The sequence below is a fragment of the Nerophis lumbriciformis genome, linkage group LG08, assembly GCF_033978685.3.
Source record: "Nerophis lumbriciformis linkage group LG08, RoL_Nlum_v2.1, whole genome shotgun sequence".
Taxonomy (NCBI): Eukaryota; Metazoa; Chordata; class Actinopteri; order Syngnathiformes; family Syngnathidae; genus Nerophis; species Nerophis lumbriciformis.
In genome coordinates this window covers 19,802,076-19,819,094 of record NC_084555.2, presented here as the reverse complement: position 1 = coordinate 19,819,094, position 17,019 = coordinate 19,802,076, and the positions used below count along the sequence as shown (strand labels likewise).

The window sequence follows — 17,019 nt, the reverse complement described above, 5'->3', positions numbered from 1 at the left end:
ACATGGGCTCAGGAACACTTCAGAAACCCACTGTCAGTAACTACAGTTGGTCGCTACATCTGTAAGTGCAAGTTAAAACTCTCCTATGCAAGGCGAAAACCGTTTATCAACAACACCCAGAAACGCCGTCGCCTTCGCTGGGCCTGAGCGAAGCCAAGTGTTCTGTGGTCTGACGAGTCCACATTTCAAATTGTTTTTGGAAACTGTGGACGTCGTGTCGTCCGGACCAAAGAGGAAAAGAACCATCCGGATAGTTATAGGCGCAAAGTTGAAAAGCCAGCATCTGTGATGGTATGGGGGTGTATTAGTGCCCAAGACATGGGTAACTTACACATCTGTGAAGGCGCCATTAATGCTGAAAGGTACATACAGGTTTTGGAGCAACATTTGTTGCCATCCAAGCAACGTTATCATGGACGCCCCTGCTTATTTCAGCAAGACAATGCCAAGCCATGTGTTACATCAACGTGGCTTCATAGTAAAAGAGTGCGGGTACTAGACTGGCCTGCCTGTAGTCCAGACCTGACTCCCATTGAAAATGTGTGGCGCATTATGAAGCCTAAAATACCACAACGGAGACCCCCGGACTGTTGAACAACTTAAGCTGTACATCAAGCAAGAATGGGAAATAATTTCACCTGAGAAGCTTAAAAAATGTGTCTCCTCAGTTCCCAAACGTTTATTGAATGTTGTTAAAAGGAAAGGCCATGTAACACAGTGGTGAACATGCCCTTTCCCAACTACTTTGGCACATGTTGCAGCCATGATATTCTAAGTTAATTATTATTTACAAAAAAAAAATAAAGTTTATGAATTTGAACATCAAATATCTTGTCTTTGTAGTGCATTCAATTGAATATGGGTTGAAAAGGATTTGCAAATCATTGTATTCTGTTTATATTTACATCTAACACAATTTCCCAACTCATATGGAAACGGGGTTTGTAAATCAGGTCCCATGTCGTCTCGTCAAACCATGGAACTTTTTAGTAAACCAGCAGTAGACAAATATGTTTGAATGTTTGCAACATGACCATTTGTGTAAGCGCTTAAAAAATACAGTAGGGGTGTTTTTCCTGGCATTGGCTTTGACTGGAGTGGAGTGAAACAAGGCAAGAACATTCTGCAAAGTGAAAGCAAAACAAAGCTTAATGCATGACAAACAGATGAAGTTGTACTCTGCTATCTTACAATCGTGCTTGCACCTACTCTGCTGCACTGTACTGTACTGTATTGTATTGTGCCTCCCTCACACATCCCACACACAAACAAGAAGTTTAGTGCATTTACCATATGAGGACGCATTCAACTGATGTGCGACTAAATGGTCAATGGCAAACATGGAGGTGAACAAAGCTCACCCATAATAGCTGAAACGGGGGAAAAAAGTGTCATAAAGCAATACGTCACACAAATAAGTGCTTTTTCTTTTGGCAACATAATTCTAATTTCCCACACACCATACATGTCAACCCATAGGCACAATGTGCTCTAAAGTGTAAACAAAATACTGCCGAGGTGACTGTTTTTAAAGCCAAAGTGCAACAGAAAAGGGATTTATGTCACAGTCGAAAAACATGTCAAAAGGGAATCAACTGGTTCTTTTCATTACTGGCAAATAAGAACTTAGCAAACATCAGTTTGTGTTTATTTTTGGGGTATGTGTGTTGTTTTACCAATTGTTCTTGAAGGCCCCCTGGGGATTTTTTCTAAAAGCTGACTTCTTTCAGCATTGTCAGGCTCAAAGTGCCCTGTGACAGGAACATCACTGCTCATGTATTATAGAAGAGACTGAGTCGCAATCTGCAGTGGAATATCACCATTAGAACATGCCTTCACAGTTGTCAAACAGCGGGGGGTGTTGGGGGGGTTCATTCCAATTCCAATCCAGTCAAGTTCAAGACAAAACACATGAGAGTCACTGGGAGGTTGGTCAGTGTCGCTGGCCATTTTTTCTTTTCAGGAATGGCAATTGAAAAAGGAAACATTCTTTTTTTCTTGGTGTTGAAAAGCAATCAGTAGATCTAAAAAATAAATGTTGTTATATATTTTATGGCAAAAAAACGAAAATCCCCAGTCAGCAAAAATGATAAAATTGACCAAAAACATGTTTTGAACCGGAACCGAAAGTTGCTACTTAAAATTGAGACTGCAAACTGGCCTGCAGGACCCTGCTGTAATGTTCTGGTGTATGTCTGAACCCCGGGATGGAGAGACGGCAGGCAAGTGCATGAAAGAACCCCAAGTGCATGAAAGACGCAGGTAACACAAAACAAACAAAGATGTGAAGACCAGACCAGAGAAGCGGTGGTAGATGGAGGTAAATAGGAAGTGGAGTGAAAAATAAGAGCAGTGGAGAAGAAATAATAAAAAATATAGGGCTTTAATGATAAATGTCATGTGAGATCATGACATCTGCGTCAGAAAGACAGATCGTCGACCAATAACTTTTTGATAGGGCTATCAAAAATACAGAGTTAACTCATGTGATTAATCACAAAATATTATTAATTATGTATATACGCAGATTAATAACGCAATTTCTTTTGACTGTACATGCTTCTTTAGCTTAACTGTATGGAGCCAAAACACTGCCAGTAAGATTTCCTATAAAAATGTTTTTATAGCACCAAAACAAGCTCTGGCAACAAATAAATAAAAACATTGAAAAAAGACAATAATTTTGGTGGCTATTTTTTTGTATCATGGAATGTTATTGATGCCAATATATATATGTATATATATATATATATATATATATATATGTATATATATATATATATATATATATATATATATATATATATATATATATATATATATATATATATATATATATATATATATATATATATATATATATATATATATATATATATATATATATATATATATATAAGGGACGGCGTGGCGCAGTGGAAAAATGGCCGTGCGCGACCCGAGGGTCCCTGGTTCAATCCCCACCTAGTACCAACCTCGTCATGTCCGTTGTGTCCTGAGCAAGACACTTCACCCTTGCTCCTGATGGGTGCTGGTTAGCGCCTTGCATGGCAGCTCCCTCCATCAGTGTGTGAATGGATAAATGTGGAAGTAGTGTCAAAGCGCTTTGAGTACCTTGAAGGTAGAAAAGCGCTATACAAGTACAACCCATTTATCATTTATATACTATATATATATATATATATATATATATATATATATATAGTGCTTTACAAATAAAGTAAAAATTAAAAAAGCAATAAAAGTAGTTCACTATATTTTGTGTTCATAAAATGTTTATAAATCTGATGACAGCAACACACATAAGCCTATTAAAAAAAATAAATAAAAAAAAATTAACCTCATAGTTTCATATTATGAAGCTTTTAAAAAAGTATATTTTGATGCCCTGAGTCCTCCCGTCTTCCTTTACAGTCTTTTACCTGCATGCCCAAGTCTAGTAAAACTGTGGCACCTGCTGCCATTAATTTGAAACCGTAAAAGTGCACAAACATATGAATATTGGCATCGAAAACATGTCATGAAACAAAAAATATATCCACCATGATACTGTCTTTTTTAATGTTTGTATTTATTTGTTGCCGAAACTTGTTTTGGTGTCAATACAACTTTTTCTACGATGTCATTTTTTTTTTTTGTTACCAAATTTTACTAGCAGTGTTTTGGCTTCATATAACCGTGGATGGTTACTTGAAAGGCACCAAGGTTTTTTATTGATCAGGTCAACGCATATGTCAGTGCAAAGATGAGCGAGGGGACTCCAACGGGTGTGCTCGGTTGTAAATTTCACTTAAAAATAAACCCTGACTGGACTTAACATAACACTTTTAGCAATGTTTGAGCAAAACAACGATGTGCATTCAAGTAAAGCATTTTTAAAAAATGTTCCTGTATGACATTTTGACAATAAAATTGAATTTGTGTGAAAATACTGGGGTAATTTTTTCAAGTTAAATTGAATTATGCAAGCAAGTAATAACCTGTGATTACCGTAATCATTATTAATCCAAATTCAAAAGTGTAATTATTCTGGTAAAACAAAATCATCCTTTGACGGCACTAGTTTTATATAAAGTACAAACGCAGGCTACAACACCACCCTCTTTTTTCCAACAGGCCAGTCTGCAGTCTTGTCTTTGAATAGCAACTTCCGGTTCTGGTGTCAGAATATAGAAAACATCTGTTTTTGGTCGGGTTTTTTTGTTGGTGGTTTTATTTTATTGTATAAAATACAGTGGTACCTCAACTTAAGAGTGTTTTATGATAAGAGATAAGAGTCTCTCTGATAATTCTCGTGAGTATAAGAGTATGAGATGAAAGCTAAAATTTGAGTTCCAAGCATCCCAACAATTAGTTGGCGTAGCAAATGTCACAGTAAGCCTTATAAGATCCATCCAGAACATCTTATCTTACTCGCTAGCATTTGCATGTAGCTTTTTATTTCATTAAAGAAGAAATAATCAAAAACATGAATGAGTTAGAATGAGAATGAATCTAATGCTAGACAAGAACATTAAAATAACATCTAAACAGCAATCATTTATCCATACAAATATGGAAAAGCTGCTGATGGTGGGTTTGACAACAAAGCAGCTGGTAGGAGATACTGTAGGAGTCCACTCTCCAAGGTAAATTATGTCCATTATTATTATTACATTATTTCATAAAACTGCCATAGTTGTTTGTAGTACATTCAATTGTATTATTTTTATAAAATATTTCTAATCTAAAAGTTTGTTTTTATTTTTAAAATCCATGCTACATTTTGGAATCGTGATGGGTTTTTCCAAAGACATGCACCTGGGGATAGGTTGATTGGCAACACTAAATGGTCCCTAGTGTGTGAATGTGAGTGTGAATGTTGTCTGTCTATCTGTGTTGGCCCTGTGATGAGGTGGCGACTTGTCCAGGGTGTACCCCGCCTTCCGCCCGTATGCAGCTGAGATAGGCTCCAGCAACCCCCGCGACCCCGAACGGGACAAGCGGTAGAAAATGGATGGATGGTTTTTTTTTTGGTTTTTTTTGGGGGGGGGGGTCATGCTCTAATTTAATTGATTTTAATTCCTTTTAATGGGAGACATTGATTTGAGATACAAATATTTTGAGTTAAGAGCTCTGTCACAGAACAAGTTAAGCTCGTAAATTAAGGTACAGCTGTATAAAAAAAAAAATCGAATTGTTTTTTTTTATAAATAGTTATTGCATTTCGACACAAAATGGTTTATTTTTCCACTTTTATTTTTTGTATTTCAAAATGAAACTCAGATAAACAAATTGTTTTTGGTTTCCAATTTCCATTCTTGAAATGAAAATTCAATGACCGAAACATACACTGACCAAGGTTGCACCATTCCACAGTGTATGATTTGCTGCATTTTAGGAAATATTACAAATATTTAGAAGGCTTGTTTTTTCATGTTTGCGGTTACCACACATCAGAATTCAAACTGCATATAAGGTTTCCAAGTGCACTTTTTTTTAGAAGGACCTAAAAGCGTGGGCAATATTTTATATTTTTGTCACTGCTGCAGAGAAGTGTTGGACCACAAAGCAGTGTTTTAGAATATATAAGAATCATCCTTGAACAAACCTCCAAACTTTGTACTATAGTGCATTCAATATAAGAGACAATGGAGAGAGCATCTGCTTCAGATGGGATACGTTACTGTACATGGGGCCAGCGAGCAGTGATCACTGTATTAAGTCCTTCCATCCAAGAGTGTTGTTGTATAAGTTAAAGGCGATTTGTGATGCTGGTAGATTGGATGATGACGAGGATGTGTGCGTGTACGCAGTGTGGGTTGTGGTGTGGATGGCACAGCAGTCCTTGGAGCATCCATCTGTGAAAAAGAGTAGGAGGAGAACCAGTCAGTGGGTGAATTAAGAAAGCTCTCATCCACACTTTTTAGGTGAACTATAAAATAATATACAGTAGCTCCTTAATGATGTATTCCATATATTGGTGAGTTTTTGGTGACAGTATAATTTCCCTTGAATCAACATCCTGTACAGTAATAACATACAGTTGTATCTCGGCTTACGAGTTTAACTGATTTTGTAGCTAAAACAAAACTCCAACAGTGTTAACTCAACTAAAGAGCTGTCCCTCAGCTAATTGTTATGCTTTAAGTTGTCAAACGTTTGATTAATTAGACTTAAAAAAAAAACAGGAATAAATATTTATACAGTATTATAGTTATATTAGCATATAAGATAGGTAGCAACTAGCGCACTCATTTCTAGCTAGCTAATAGCTGCGCGATACTGTATTCTTTCAAAACCAGAGTATTGCACAATAACAAGGTTACTTTAGGACCAGTTTAATTTAAAGCACAAATTTATACAGCATACGTAAGTAGTGGGTCCCATCTGCATATGAGTTTTGGTAATCTAGCGCACGAGTGGCCAGCTAGCGAATATTGCTTGAGCTCTTGCTAGCAATTAGCGCTCTAGTTGCCAAGTAGCTAATAGTGGCGCTCTAATGAATTATTTCAATATGTTAGTAATGCACAATAACAAGGTGTCTAGCGACTTGCGCTCTAGTTGTCAGCTAGTTATTGGTTACTAAAACATGGCCACGAAGTGGACATACTTTGTCACATCCTGAGTAATTCTTCTCAGTTAGACCTAGGATTCCATGTGCTGAAACCACAGGCGTGTGTTCTGCAAAAAAAAAAAAAAAAAAGTAGCAACCGAAGCACAGAAGCCAGCAAGTGTAGAGGAGGAGACTCTAATGGTGCCAGGCAGACCTCTTTCTCTTCCCTAAATAGAGAGTTTTATCATCACTGCTGTTTATATTCCACCCAATGCTAACATTAGCACTGCTATGAGTTAGCTGTTAGCCTCCATGATTTCCTTTTTTGATTCAATGAAAATCATCCGCTTCTTCTCACCACTGTCCTTCAACCTCACTTACTCCCGACCCAGATTTTAATCTATAGCATAACAGTTAGCCAAGAGAAAAAACGTGTGAGCTGGGGTGCCACTGTATTTCATTTCACATATGTTGTTCTTATGCTTTACTTCCTCAGGTATATTTGCAGTATTTGAAATATATTGTAGTACTAAGTAGCCAATAACAAGAGCTACAAAAGGCTACGGTATAGATCGATATGAATCAATATACATACAGATGCATAAACACAGCTGTTTGTGGGACTCTGATGAACCAACCTCATTTGTTTTGATTGCGGATTCGCAGACATCGCCTCTTCGGTGAAGGCCCCAGCTCTGGGCTGCCGGTTGCTGATAATGGTGTACTAATGGAACAGGACAGAATGGCTGTTTTCTCAGTGCCGGGCTTTGGCACAGGCTGGATAACCACGCAACCTCCTGTAGATAGTAGAGGCACGGTGTAGGCATGTTCCCCATCCTCCACATTGGAGTCAAGGTCTGATTTACTCTCTGCCTCAAACATCTGGCCATGCGTTGAGCACCGCTTCACAGATTCCCATTCTCCCACACAACAGTTGTTCTCTTTTAGGGCTTCTCGCTCCAGATCACCATTTGCTGGGTGCTCCACTGCCTTTTCTTCCGCTGCAACCCCATCTCGTGTTCTCTCAGAGTGAAAAGTATGAAGTGAATGCCAATCTGTGCCATTGACAATAACATTACACGGGGATGCAGGGCTTGTTTGGAGTTGAATCCTTGGTGTGCTGGAAGCAAGTTGTGTAGTAATGTCATTTTGAAGACCATTCACATCCAAAGAAAAGCTTTTGTCACTGGAAGTTGAATTAGATGTTCCCAGAGTGTCTGAGCGAGTGGTCCCAAACATCTCAGTATTACTGAGGGGTCTCTGTAATGCCGGCCCTTCCCATAGATTGTGACAGCCGTTAACTTCCTTTTCTAGCCCAACAGGTGGTGAAGGTCTTGACTCAACCACTGCTTCTATTTTGCTCTGAGCCTGAGGCGCCATCCGCTGAAAGACGTGCTGTTGGCATGATTTCTGGCTCACAGTTAAATCAATAACCCCTTCCAGTAGTTTAATGTCATTGGTTGGACTCACGTTCCTCATATTGTCCTCCACCTTCACAGTCATGTTCATCACCGCTAACCTGTTTCTCTCTGAGCTTTCAGGAGAGAGGCATTCTCCATTGCTAGCATCTTGCCTCTGTGTGTCTCTCTCTCCTACAGGGGGATTTGGAGACCTAGATGCTGAAACATCTGAAAAGACAGGAGCGCTGTTGTCTTGCTGGTCCTGGGATGATTTGGGATTGAAGGGGATTGGAATTGGAATGGGAATTGGGACTGGAAGGGGTACAATGACAGGGTAAGGGACTAATAGGGTTGGTGGCGGTACTAATGGGGCGAGGGATGGAAGGCCATAATTCATCATCGGTGGCAGGGGGATGGGTCCATTGGGCATCATATTGATAGGTGGAAAAGGGGGAAGCCCTGGCATTTGAAAACCAGGATAAGGTGGCATCATGCCAGGATTAGGATTGGATGAAGGGTACAAATGCGGGGACATCATGGGTCTATGCATGGAGCTAGATGCAGCACCAAGAGTCCGGGGTGGAGGTGGGGGACCTATACCAGGGATCATGGGGTTTGACAGGGGACTGTTGGGTCCGCCTGGGTGGACCGATGGACGTAGATATGGTGGTCGGATCTGCTGCATCATCTGATGTTCCATAAACAGAGGCAAAGGCATTGGCCCCCGAGGGGTCATCACCATCGGGGGGCTTCCAGAGGGGACCCCAACAGCTGGATGCAAAGTAGGTATGGGCGGCTGGGGGAGCGTTGGGCTCTCATGGGGTCGGGGTGTGGAGATCTTGGCTGAGGAGGAGGAGGACGGTGAGCAAACGACATCCGAGGACATGTTAGATGAAGTGCAAGGAACTGAAGAGTTGATGGGTCCTCCCGGTGATGGAGCTGTCCGCCGAAGGTCGTTATAAGGCGTTCCCCAGGATTCAGGAGTAAGTAGCTGTACACCTCCACTGCACTCTGCCTTACCCTCCAATTCAGGCCCATGTCCTGGGTTACAGAGAGATACTGGCAGTGCTGCTTGGGTCTCCTTATAAAATATGTCCATCTTATATTGGTTCAAGCATTTGGCACTGCAGAACTGCAGCCGTCGTTCACCTGCCCCAAAGTCCAGGTACTCCTTTGTGTGGCGGATATGCTTGCACCAGTCACACACCTATGTCAAAGTAAACAGAGCACACAGCTTCTCAGTCACCCTGCTTATAAACGTGGAAAAAAAAACAACACATTGTCCTTTAAAGCACCCCCAACCATATGGAGATACACATTAAATAACGTATTTTGATGCTACATTTTTACACACGGCACTAAACCTTGACTGAATAATGTTCAATCCTCTGTTCTGTGTTTGTGTAATTACATGGTTGTTAACAAGGCCAATTTGCAATGTAAAACACACTCGCAATCTACTAAAGATCACGACTGGAGAGTTGTCCTCAACAAGGACAAAAACCCAAGTCCCATTAGTAAGACTTTTTACACTTTGCATCTCAGTGTGTGAATAACTAATAGACAATTGATCCATCTGTTGTTACATCTATGTTCTAGATAACATGTTTCCTGTTCAGGGTCATAGCAGGAGTTTGAGCCTATCCCAGCTGACTATGCCTTGGACCTAGGCTTTGTGTGGCCCTAAACAATATTTTGTTTGTGGCTCTATTTGTGTCCTTAATATTACTTATTTATTTATCATCATTAAACTCCTGAAGGGCCAACCCCCCCATCTTAAACCTAACGTCACCACCCCACACACCATCCATCCATCCCATCCATCTTCTTCCGCTTATCCGAGGTCGGGTCGCGGGGGAAGCAGCTTAAGCAGGGAAGCCCAGACTTCCCTCTCCCCAGCCACTTCGTCCAGCTCCTCCCGGGGGATCCCGAGGCGTTCCCAGGCCAGCCGGGAGAGATAGTCTTCCCAGCGTGTCCTGGGTCTTCCCCGTGGCCTCCTACCGGTCGGACGTGCCCGAAACACCTTCCTAGGGAGGCGTTCGGGTGGCATCCTGACCAGATGCCCGAACCACCTCATCTGGCTCCTCTCGATGTGGAGGAGCAGCGGCTTTACTTTGAGCTCCCCCCGAATGACAGAGCTTCTCACCCTATCTCTAAGGGAGAGCCCCGCCACTCGGCGGAGGAAACTCATTTCGGCCGCTTGTACCCGTGATCTTGTCCTTTCGGTCATGACCCAAAGCTCATGACCATAGGTGAGGATGGGAACGTAGATCGAGAGCTTTGCCTTCCGGCTCAGCTCCTTCTTCACTACAACGGATCGATACAGTGTCCGCATTACTGAAGACGCCGCACCGATCCGCCTGTCGATCTCACGATCCACTCTTCCCCCACTCGTGAACAAGACTCCGAGGTACTTGAACTCCTCCACTTGGGGCAAGATCTCCTCCCCAACCCGGAGATGGCACTCCACCCTTTTCCGGGCGAGAACCATGGACTCGGACTTGGAGGTGCTGATTCCCATCCCAGTCGCTTCACACTCGGCTGCGAACCGATCCAGTGAGAGCTGAAGATCTTGGCCGGAGGAAGCCATCAGGACCACATCATCTGCAAATAGCAGAGACCTAATCCTGCAGCCACCAAACCAGATACCCTCAACGCCCTGACTGCGCCTAGAAATTCTGTCCATAAAGGTTATGAACAGAATCGGTGACAAAGGGCAGCCTTGGCGGAGTCCAACCCTCACTGGAAACGTGTCCGACTTACTGCCGGCAATGCGGACCAAGCTCTGACACTGATTATACAGGGAGCGAACTGCCACAATAAGACAGTCCGTTACCCCATACTCTCTGAGCACTCCCCACAGGACTTCCCGGGGTACACGGTCGAATGCCTTCTCCAAGTCCACAAAGCACATGTAGACTGGTTGGGCAAACTCCCATGCACCCTCAAGGACCCTGCCGAGAGTATAGAGCTGGTCCACAGTTCCACGACCAGGACGAAAACCACACTGTTCCTCCTGAATCCGAGGTTCGACTATCCGGCGTAGCCTCCTCTCCAGTACACCTGAATAGACTTTACCGGGAAGGCTGAGGAGTGTGATCCCACGATAGTTGGAACACACCCTCCGGTTCCCCTTCTTAAAGAGAGGAACCACCACCCCGGTCTGCCAATCCAGAGGTACCGCCCCCGATGTCCACGCGATGTTGCAGAGTCTTGTCAACCAAGACAGCCCCACAACATCCAGAGCCTTAAGGAACTCCGGGCGGATCTCATCCACCCCCGGGGCCTTGCCACCGAGGAGCTTTTTAACTACCTCGGCAACCTCAGCCCCAGAAATAGGAGAGCCCACCTCAGATTCCACAGGCCCTGCTTCCTCATAGGAAGACGTGCTGGTAGGATTGAGGAGGTCTTCGAAGTATTCTCTCCACCGATCCACAACATCCGCAGTCGAGGTCAGCAGAGCACCATCCCCACCATACACGGTGTTGACACTGCACTGCTTCCCCTTCCTGAGGCGGCGGATGGTGGTCCAGAATTGCTTCGAAGCCGTCCGGAAGTCGTTTTCCATGGCTTCCCCGAACTCCTCCCATGTCCGAGTTTTTGCCTCTGCGACTGCTGAAGTCGCAGACCGCTTGGCCTGTCGGTACCTGTCCGCTGCCTCAGGAGTCCTATGAGCCAAAAGAACCCGATAGGACTCCTTCTTCAGCTTGACGGCATCCCTCACCGCCGGTGTCCACCAACGGGTTCTAGGATTACCGCCACGACAAGCACCAACTACCTTGCGGCCACAGCTCCAATCAGCCGCCTCGACAATAGAGGCGCGGAACATGGTCCATTCGGACTCAATGTCCAGCACCTCCCTCGTGACATGTTCAAAGTCGTTCCGGAGGTGGGAATTGAAACTCTCTCTGACAGGAGACTCTGCCAGACGTTCCCAGCAAACCCTCACAATGCGTTTGGGCCTGCCAGGTCTGTCCGGCATCCCCCCCACCATCGCAGCCAACTCACCACCAGGTGGTGATCGGTAGAAAGCTCCGCCCCTCTCTTCACCCGAGTGTCCAAAACATGAGGCCGCAAATCCGATGACACAACTACAAAGTCGATCATGGAACCGCGGCCTAGGGTGTCCTGGTGCCAAGTGCACATATGGACACCCTTATGTTTGAACATGGTGTTCGTTATGGACAATCTGTGTCGGGCACAAAAGTCCAATAACAAAACACCGCTCGGGTTCAGATCCGGGCAGCCATTCTTCCCAATCACGCCTCTCCAGGTTTCACTGTCGTTGCCAACATGAGCATTGAAGTCCCCCAGTAGCACGAGGGAATCACCCGGGGGAGCACTCTCAAGTACTCCCTCGAGTGAATCCAAAAAGGGTGGGTACTCTGAACTGCGGTTTGGCGCGTAAGCGCAAACCACAGTCAGGACCCGTTCCCCCACCCGAAGGCGGAGGGAAGCTACCCTCTCGTCCACCGGGTTGAACTCCAACGTACAGGCTCTGAGCCGGGGGGAAACAAGAATTGCCACCCCAGCCCGTCGCCTCTCACTGCCGGCAACGCCAGAGTGGAAGAGAGTCCATCCCCTCTCGAGAGAACTGGTTCCAGAGCCCTTGCTGTGCGTCGAAGTGAGTCCGACTATATCTAGCCGGAACTTCTCCACTTCACGCACTAGCTCAGGCTCCTTCCCCCCCAGCGAGGTGACGTTCCACGTCCCAAGAGCTAGCTTCTGTAGCCGAGGATCGGACCGCCAAGTGCCCTGCCTTCGGCTGCCGCCCAGCTCACATCGCACCCGACCTCTATGACCCCTGCTATGGGTGGTGAGCCCATTGGAGGGGGGACCCACGTTGCCTCTTCGGGCTGTGCCCGGCCGGGCCCCATGGGGACAGGCCCGGCCACCAGGCGCTCGCCATCGTGCCCCACCTCCGGGCCTGGCTCCAGAGGGGGGCCCCGGTGACCCGCGTCCGGGCGAGGGAAATCTGGGTCCTTGTTTTTTATTATTCATGGAGGTCTTCGAGCTGCTCTTTGTCTGATCCCTCACCTAGGACCAGTTTGTCTTGGGAGACCCTACCAGGGGGCATAAAGCCCCCGGACAACATAGCTCCTAGGATCATTGGGACACGCAAACTCCTCTACCACGTTAAGGTGGCAGCTCAGAGAGGAGCACCAAGACACACACCCAATCATAATGTTTACATGCACTGAAAAATTAATTACTGACCTAATTTGGTTGAAATAGCTTTTTGAAACACATTCAACATGCCGCTTGTATTGTCTTCTTTGATTTTGCATGGAAAAAACTTTAATAATTAATTTAATAATAATTTAATTTAAATTTAAATTTTTGACATTTTAATATATCTAGATGATGTGATTGTAAACTAGTTCCTTCTTGCATGTATGCACTCCCATCCATCCTTCATTGTATCTTGCATTCTACGCATATGCCATATATCTTTTCAACGTGACAACTCTGGAAGCACAGTAGATGGCACACACCATGATCAGTAAGCCCATAATATTTACATGTTTATGTCAGTTTCTTTAATAATTTTTCATCAAATGTTCGAACCAGAGGCATCCATCTATCCATCTTCTTACGCTTATCTGGGGTCGGGCCGCACGGGCCTCAGCCCAAGCAGAGAAGCCTATACTTCTCTCGGTAAGCTTATGCGCAGGCAATTGTGTCTCTTAAATTAGTAAAACAAGGAGCACAACCCATTTAGCGTGTCTGTCTTCATGAATTTGCAGAATATATGCTCATAATCAGAACGCCCACAATACTGGCAAGCAACAATGCCAATAGAATAATTTTACAGTTTACATACGCTGTTTTTTGGAACTTAGTAGATCAGGCCCAGTGTTTATGCGACGGGTCGATCCTGCTTTTACCGCTCGCCAGTCAGATGCAGGGAAAATGGGTGGAATTCTCACAGTAGCTGAATGAAAGCCAGCTATAAATCACATGGCTTCCATCTTTGTTTTACTTTATACTCAGTATTACAGTAAATCCTATTGGAAATATTTAATTAAAATGCGAAAAGTAGCTGATTTTACAATTTAGAATCCACAAAATGCTTCCCTGACACCACACAGAGATGACTGAAAAGTTATCTTTCCCTGTACATAACCCCTAAACAACCCTGCTGCACTGTGTCATCGCTGCAATACACCTTTACGGGAACAAGCGGTGCACATTTTTCTTGTGGAAGAGAATGAATGTGACCCTGGTGGAGCAGATAGCAGTGGGCGAGCCCCAAACACAGTGTTACTTGTCAGGCCACACACAGCTCACTCTGTCAGCTCAGGGAGGAGTGGCGGGTCCTTGCTGGAGATAATTAAGGCATTAATCAGTTGTCAAACTCCTCAACGACATCCATCCATCAAAGACATCTTAAACATCCCTTGGTACTGAATGTTAATAAGACAAAGGATGCAACTAGACTGGAAAAATTATTTTGTAGCCCACGGCACAGCAACATTGGTTTAACTGACACTGTCCTCTTTAGCAGGAAAGCGAAACAGACGTGGATGTCGACTCAATAGCTTCAGTCGGTCACAATTTACTGCACAGTTTGTTCTATCTACATAATTCAAAAGCCATTCTTTAACATACGTGTTTGAAGGTCCTGATTTACTATGGTCCAAATATCATGCACTAAACAACGTGTGCAAACTATAAAATAGTGTGTACTATTAGTGGGCGAGTTGCGTGTGATCTACTAAGACTTTGTGTACAATTGATAACTGGTGCAAACCCTCCTATGAGGCTTTCACCATGGAAATACTCATTTACAGCACATTTATGTTATAACGCTTCTACGGTTTTTTCTGGGTAATTTAGAAGCAGTCCTGCAGTGCGATCTACAACAGAGCACATTTTTTTGGCGTGCTGAAGGTGCGATCTTGGAAGATGCTGTTATTAACTGCGAGTGTGCGCTGTACTGTTCCGGACGAGACCTGGCTGCAGAAAAACATATTGGGGAGGGGAGCACCCAGCATTTTTGGCAAATTTTTTCAAGCTACAATTGATTTGCTTCAAGCTGAACAATAGCTCTGTGAACATCTCTGGTCACAGCCTTAGGAGAACTACATGTATCATAACAAAGTATATACTGTGCTGTTTACGTGTTGAAGTACCCTTTAAAAAACTGAAATCTACCCCACATGACAATACAGTGGTTGCCAAAAAGGAATTCAAAATCAACCTCAACAGGAAAAAGGGTACTTTCAGCTTTTTAAAGAGTAACTCAAAAAGTAAACGGTACAGACGCAAGAAAATTCATATTGTTCGTTGACACCAAAAAGCCTCAACTAAATTTGTAATCATCCCCTTAGGTCATCCATCAACTAAACAAATATAAAATGACAGTGCTGAATATGTCTAATATTTTTTTTGTTTTTGACAGTAAATATATGTTCACAAGAATACATAAGCCAGAGCTGTAGCCCAAATGCCTCTTTTCTCACAGCTATTTCTGTGTAATTGACAGTTTTTAATATTTTTAATAAATATAGACGCCAAAACTGCAGCAACAGAACAATTCCAGTCTCAGTATTGTGAGCGTTCTGATGATCAGCATTAAGTCTGCATATTTAGTCACGCTACATGGATTGTGTTCCTTAATTTGTTCACTTAAAAACTCACCTCTGACCTGGAAGTGTATCCTTACCCGGCATATAAACATTGAAGAGATGCAAGCAAAAAGTTAATTTTGATTTCGTATCTACGCCTTGTTGTGCGAAGATACCGAAAATGGCTGTGAGTGTAACCAAGAAAAGGGCTTTCTTTGTCTGGACCCACGACGAGGTGGAGTTATTACTGAAAGTAAAAAACGATTAAAAAACATTGACTGGGAGTCCTCGCCATCGAAGTATGGGGACATTCTGTCGCGATTTCTCAAGTGCTACCCCTCGCCGTTGGAGGCCAGCTCAAGCACCAAAGATTTTCCCCACCAAAATTGCTATTTTGCCATCTGAGATGTGGTGTATCCGAAATAGCTGCATTCGCGCATAACCTTCTCTTAAGGTATTCTTGTGTGATTTCTATAAGCGCCTGTACATGTAGAAGAAGGAGAAACACGGGCATGTCTGGATGATTCGCCTCCATCTTTCTAGAGTTTACTTCTAAGTGGAAACCGGTTGTTATAAAGCTGGCTGTGGCGCGTTGTTTCTGACGTCACTTGCTCTCCGAACTGAGTTTATAAACGATCAACGAGTCTACACCGAGCTAAGAGATTCAAAAAATAGATCCGTGGAAAAAAAATTCCCAAGGAGGGGCACCTTAAACGATGGGTTAGTGTAGCTGACACGGGGTTTAGGCTAAATAGTTATTTGTTTAAGGAGTTATCCGGCCTAATATAGATAGGGCCTCAGAGACGCAATCCTCTGCAAACCAGTTTAGTAGATCAGCTTTGCGTGCGCTATCAAGTTTGCACGTGTTTTATTACACGCAAATCTTTAGTAGATCAGACTCCAAGTGTATTAAATAGATAGAGTCGTGGTCAAAAGTTTACATACACTTGTAAAGAACATAATGTCATGGCTGTCTTGAGTTTCCTATAATTTCTACAAATCTTATTTTTTTTGTGATAGAGTGATTGAAACCCATACTTGTTGGTAAAAAAAAACATTCATGAAGTTTGGATCTTTTATGAATTTATTATGGGTCTACTAAAAATGTGACCAAATCTGCTGGGTCAAAAGTATACATACAGCAATGTTAATATTTGGTTACATGTCCCTTGGCAAGTTTCACTGCAATAAGGCGCTTTTGGTAGCCATCCACAAGCTTCTGGCAAGCTTCTGGTTGAATTTTTGACCACTCCCCTTCACAAAATTGGTGCAGTTCAGCTAAATTTGTTGGTTTTCTGACATGCACTTGTTTCTTCAGCATTGTCCACACGTTTAAGTCAGGACTTTGGAAAGGCCATTCTAAAACCTTAATTCTAGCCTGATTTAGCCATTCCTTTACCACTTTTGCCGTGTGTTTGGGGTCATTGTCCTGTTGGAACACCCAACTGCGCCCAAGACCCAACCTTCTGGCTGATGATTTTAGGTTGTTCTAAAGAATTTGGAGGTAATCCTC

The 17,019-nt window shown here is 43.5% G+C and overlaps 1 protein-coding gene across 2 annotated transcripts in view; it reads right to left on the bottom strand.

Annotated features, from left to right (window-relative positions):
• Positions 1-3,280: 3,280 nt before the first annotated feature.
• Positions 3,281-17,019, bottom strand: part of sobpa (sine oculis binding protein homolog (Drosophila) a) — an 80,333-nt gene continuing 66,594 nt past the window's right edge. For both annotated transcript variants that reach the window (XM_061968438.1, XM_061968439.1), the window contains 2 exons: positions 7,174-9,142; positions 3,281-5,840 (listed from right to left, as the gene is read on the bottom strand). In XM_061968438.1, the coding sequence (XP_061824422.1) occupies positions 7,175-9,142 (1,968 nt within the window). In that variant the 3' untranslated portion in view covers positions 3,281-5,840; position 7,174. The remainder of the gene's footprint in view (positions 5,841-7,173; positions 9,143-17,019) is intronic.